We start from the raw sequence: 3247 nt of genomic DNA, 5'->3' as shown, positions 1-3247 counted from the left end.
CCTTGACTTCTGTTTTAATGGGAGGTTGTATTTTAATAATCTTTATCCTAGGTGCCATTTTCATTTGTTGAATTGCGCAGAATTGCTAAGACATTGTAAGTTTGTAGCTTGGTGCTAGTTTTTGTGTAATCTGTGAAATCTTTGCAAGGTGAGCAGGGGAAGAACTAATTTGGATTCTGTTGTCTTATAATTTCTGTATCTTCTCTGAATTATGTTTTGCCCAACTTTTTTTAAGTAATTGCAATGTATTTGGAAATCAGAATAGTGATGGCTTGCAATTCCTATTTCAGAAACAAAGAGGACAGCTCGCTTCTTGAGTGGCATCCTCAACTTTGTAAATTTCAGAGAATTCCGACGTGAGGTCTACCTGGAGTTACAACTGAACTATGTAAGATTGGGTGCTGTGTTACTCCAGATACCTACTTAAGTATACTTAATGTTAACCTAGAACTGGGAGCATAAAGGCTGTGTTTATTTAACTGCATGTCTAAATAACATATTGGCATCTTAAGTGTAGCCAAGTAATACAGGAAGGTACTGGTTTAATATTACGTAAAACTTGTACAACTATATTACATGCTTTAAGCATACATGGCTACTGTAAATGGTTTAAGAAAAACCTTTGCAAAGCCCTTAAGGAAACATCAGTTTAGAAGAGTGGATGAGCTTGTCAATATTGTAAAGGTTTCTGTATGACCATGACCAAGTTATTACTTAAGCTATTATCTGAAGTTTTTTTTCCAGTAACTTATTTGATAGTTTAGCCTGGTAAGTGAAGGTTTGACACCTCGCATCATTTTGAGAAAAGGTAGATGTAACAGTCAGTGGGCTGAAGCTAGAATTGCAGGTGGCTTCTCTTCTGAATATCTCAGTAGTTCAGAGATGGTGCATTTCATGTGAAATAATGATGAGCAGGGCTCTAATAGAAGCCCACAGAGAAACCATATTCCTCTAAAATAAAAAATATCTCTGAATATTTAATTTGCAGAAATCGGCTATGGAGAAACACCAACAACTGGAGACAGCAAATCAGGAGGCAGCAGTGAAGCTGGAGAAACTGAAGTGAGTATGAGGAGTAAGTACTGTGAGATGTACTGCTTGACTTTCCTGTTCAGTGCACGTGATCTGCACAGGCTGGATCGACAAGCCAAGGCCAATTGTATGAGATTCAACAAGGCCAAGTGCTGGGTCCTGCACTTGGGTCAGAACAACCCCATGCAGCGCTACAGGCTTGGGGAAGAGTGGCTGGAAAGCTGCCTGGCGGAAAAGGACCTGGGGGTGTTGGTCAACAGCCAGCTGACTATGAGCCAGCAGTGTGCCCAGGTGGCCCAGAAGGCCAATGGCATCCTGGCCTGTATCAGAAATAGTGTGGCCAGCAGGAGCAGGGAAGTGATCGTGCCCCTGTACTCGGCACTGGTGAGGCCGCACCTCGAATACTGTGTTCAGTTTTGGGCCCCTCGCTACAAGAAGGACATCGAGGTGCTGGAGCGTGTCCAGAGAAGGGCAACGAAGCTGGTGAAGGGTCTGGAGCACAAGTCTTGTGAGGAGCGGCTGAGGGAACTGGGGTTGTTTAGCCTGGAGAAGAGGAGGCTGAGGGGAGACCTTATCGCTCTCTACAACTACCTGAAAGGAGGTTGTAGCGAGGTGGGTGTCAGTCTCTCCTCCCAAGTAACAAGTGATAGGACAAGAGGAAACGGCCTCAAGTTTCACCAGGGGAGGTTTAGATTGGATATTAGGAAAAATTTCTTCACCAAAAAGGTTGTCAAGCATTGGAACAGGCTGCCCAGGGAAGTGGTTGAGTCACCATCCCTGGAGGTATTTAAAAGACGTGTAGATGAGGTGCTTAGGGACATAGTTTAGTGGTGGACTTGGCAGTGCTAGGTTAATGGTTGGACTTAAGGGTCTTTTCCAACCTAAATGATTCTATATGGGGTGCCTAACAGGAACTGAGTAGTTAAGCTGTGTGATTTGACAGAATTGTTTGGTAACTACTGTAGGAACTTTTAATTTGAGCAGACTTGACTTCTCTTTTGGCCCTTGTCTGACTTTGTTGCTGGTTAGCCTCCCTGGGAAATAAGCCAGAAAACAGATGTTGCTGTTGGGTTGCGCTCAGTTACAGAAGTAGTTCTACTCGTGTTCGGCTAGAAGAGTTGCTGGCAGAAAATAAAAACGTGACTTTGGGAGTATATGGTTGCCTTGAGAGGATACTGTATTTTGTATGTTGGGGACTATGGTGAAACTTTTTGCTGCTATAGTTAGTTTATAGTGATATGTCTTTATCTCTTCAATAGCTATAGGAAGCCCATCTTTAACTTAGTAGATGGTAAAGTTGTCTTCTTTAGTTGACATGTTTGCCCCATTCTCCGTTTCAGGCCATTTAGTCCTACTGCCTGTGTCTTTGCACCATTAAGTTTTGTTTTTGCTTGTGGATAATAGGTTGAAGAGATGGCTAGTTTCCAAGATAGCTTTCAGAACAAAGAGGTTTTTTTTTTCCCGATAGCTGCTTTTGATATGTGCTAGACAGGAGGTTCTCTAGCTAGCTATAGCTCTAGCCTAATACAAGCTGTTTCTATGGCAGGTAATACGCAAATTTCATAAAATAAAACACCACAAAAATTGGTAGAAGTGTTGCTCTCTTGTGCTTTGCTTAACATGATCTTTAAACTTAGTCCTCTGTTATGATTGTACCGCTTCTTACCAAAACAGCTCTTTAGATTATGCTTCAACTACAAAATCTTACAAGCAAAGGAAAGTAAGATGTATTAATTTGAGACTGTCTTACCCTGATTACTGAAGTTACTGGTTAAAACAATCACTCTTTCTGAAGAGTTTATATCTACTGTACTCTGACCTGACTATAATAATGCTGAAACTGTCCAATATCTTTATTTTTTGCTTAGCACCGTTCCAGTTGAACATCAAGCAGAGGTCAAGCAACTGACAGATAACATTCGAGAACTGGAACAACTACTAAGGCAAGACTATCGTCGGAAACAAGTATGATCTTGTTATATATTTCTCTGAAATGCTGCTATGGTTTCTGATCATGGGCGTTCCTTATTTCTGTTGATTTTGTTCCCCTCCCCCTACTTCTACAAAGGATAAAGGGGACTTTTCGGGTTTAAAACAAAGGTCATTGCGACACCGTGTCTTGTCTAACCCCTTGTTGTGGTTTAACCTCACCTGGCAACTGAGCACCACACAGCTGCTCGCTCACTCTCCCCTGCCCTGGTGGGATGGGGGAGTG

General features: G+C 42.1%; 1 protein-coding gene across 1 annotated transcript in view; it reads left to right on the top strand.

Annotated features, from left to right (window-relative positions):
* The window catches only part of NUF2 (NUF2, NDC80 kinetochore complex component), a 15077-nt gene that overhangs the window by 4278 nt on the left and 7552 nt on the right, over nt 1–3247 (top strand). Inside the window, exons 5-7 of the mRNA XM_009320627.1 lie at nt 291–388; nt 989–1062; nt 2901–2997. Of these exons, the coding sequence (XP_009318902.1) occupies nt 291–388; nt 989–1062; nt 2901–2997 (269 nt within the window). The remainder of the gene's footprint in view (nt 1–290; nt 389–988; nt 1063–2900; nt 2998–3247) is intronic.

Source organism: Pygoscelis adeliae, unplaced genomic scaffold, assembly GCF_000699105.1.
Source record: "Pygoscelis adeliae isolate BGI_AS28 unplaced genomic scaffold, ASM69910v1 Scaffold402, whole genome shotgun sequence".
In the NCBI taxonomy this organism is placed as follows: Eukaryota; Metazoa; Chordata; class Aves; order Sphenisciformes; family Spheniscidae; genus Pygoscelis; species Pygoscelis adeliae.
Note: the sequence above shows the minus strand (reverse complement) of the source record. Positions and strands in the feature narration are given on the sequence as shown.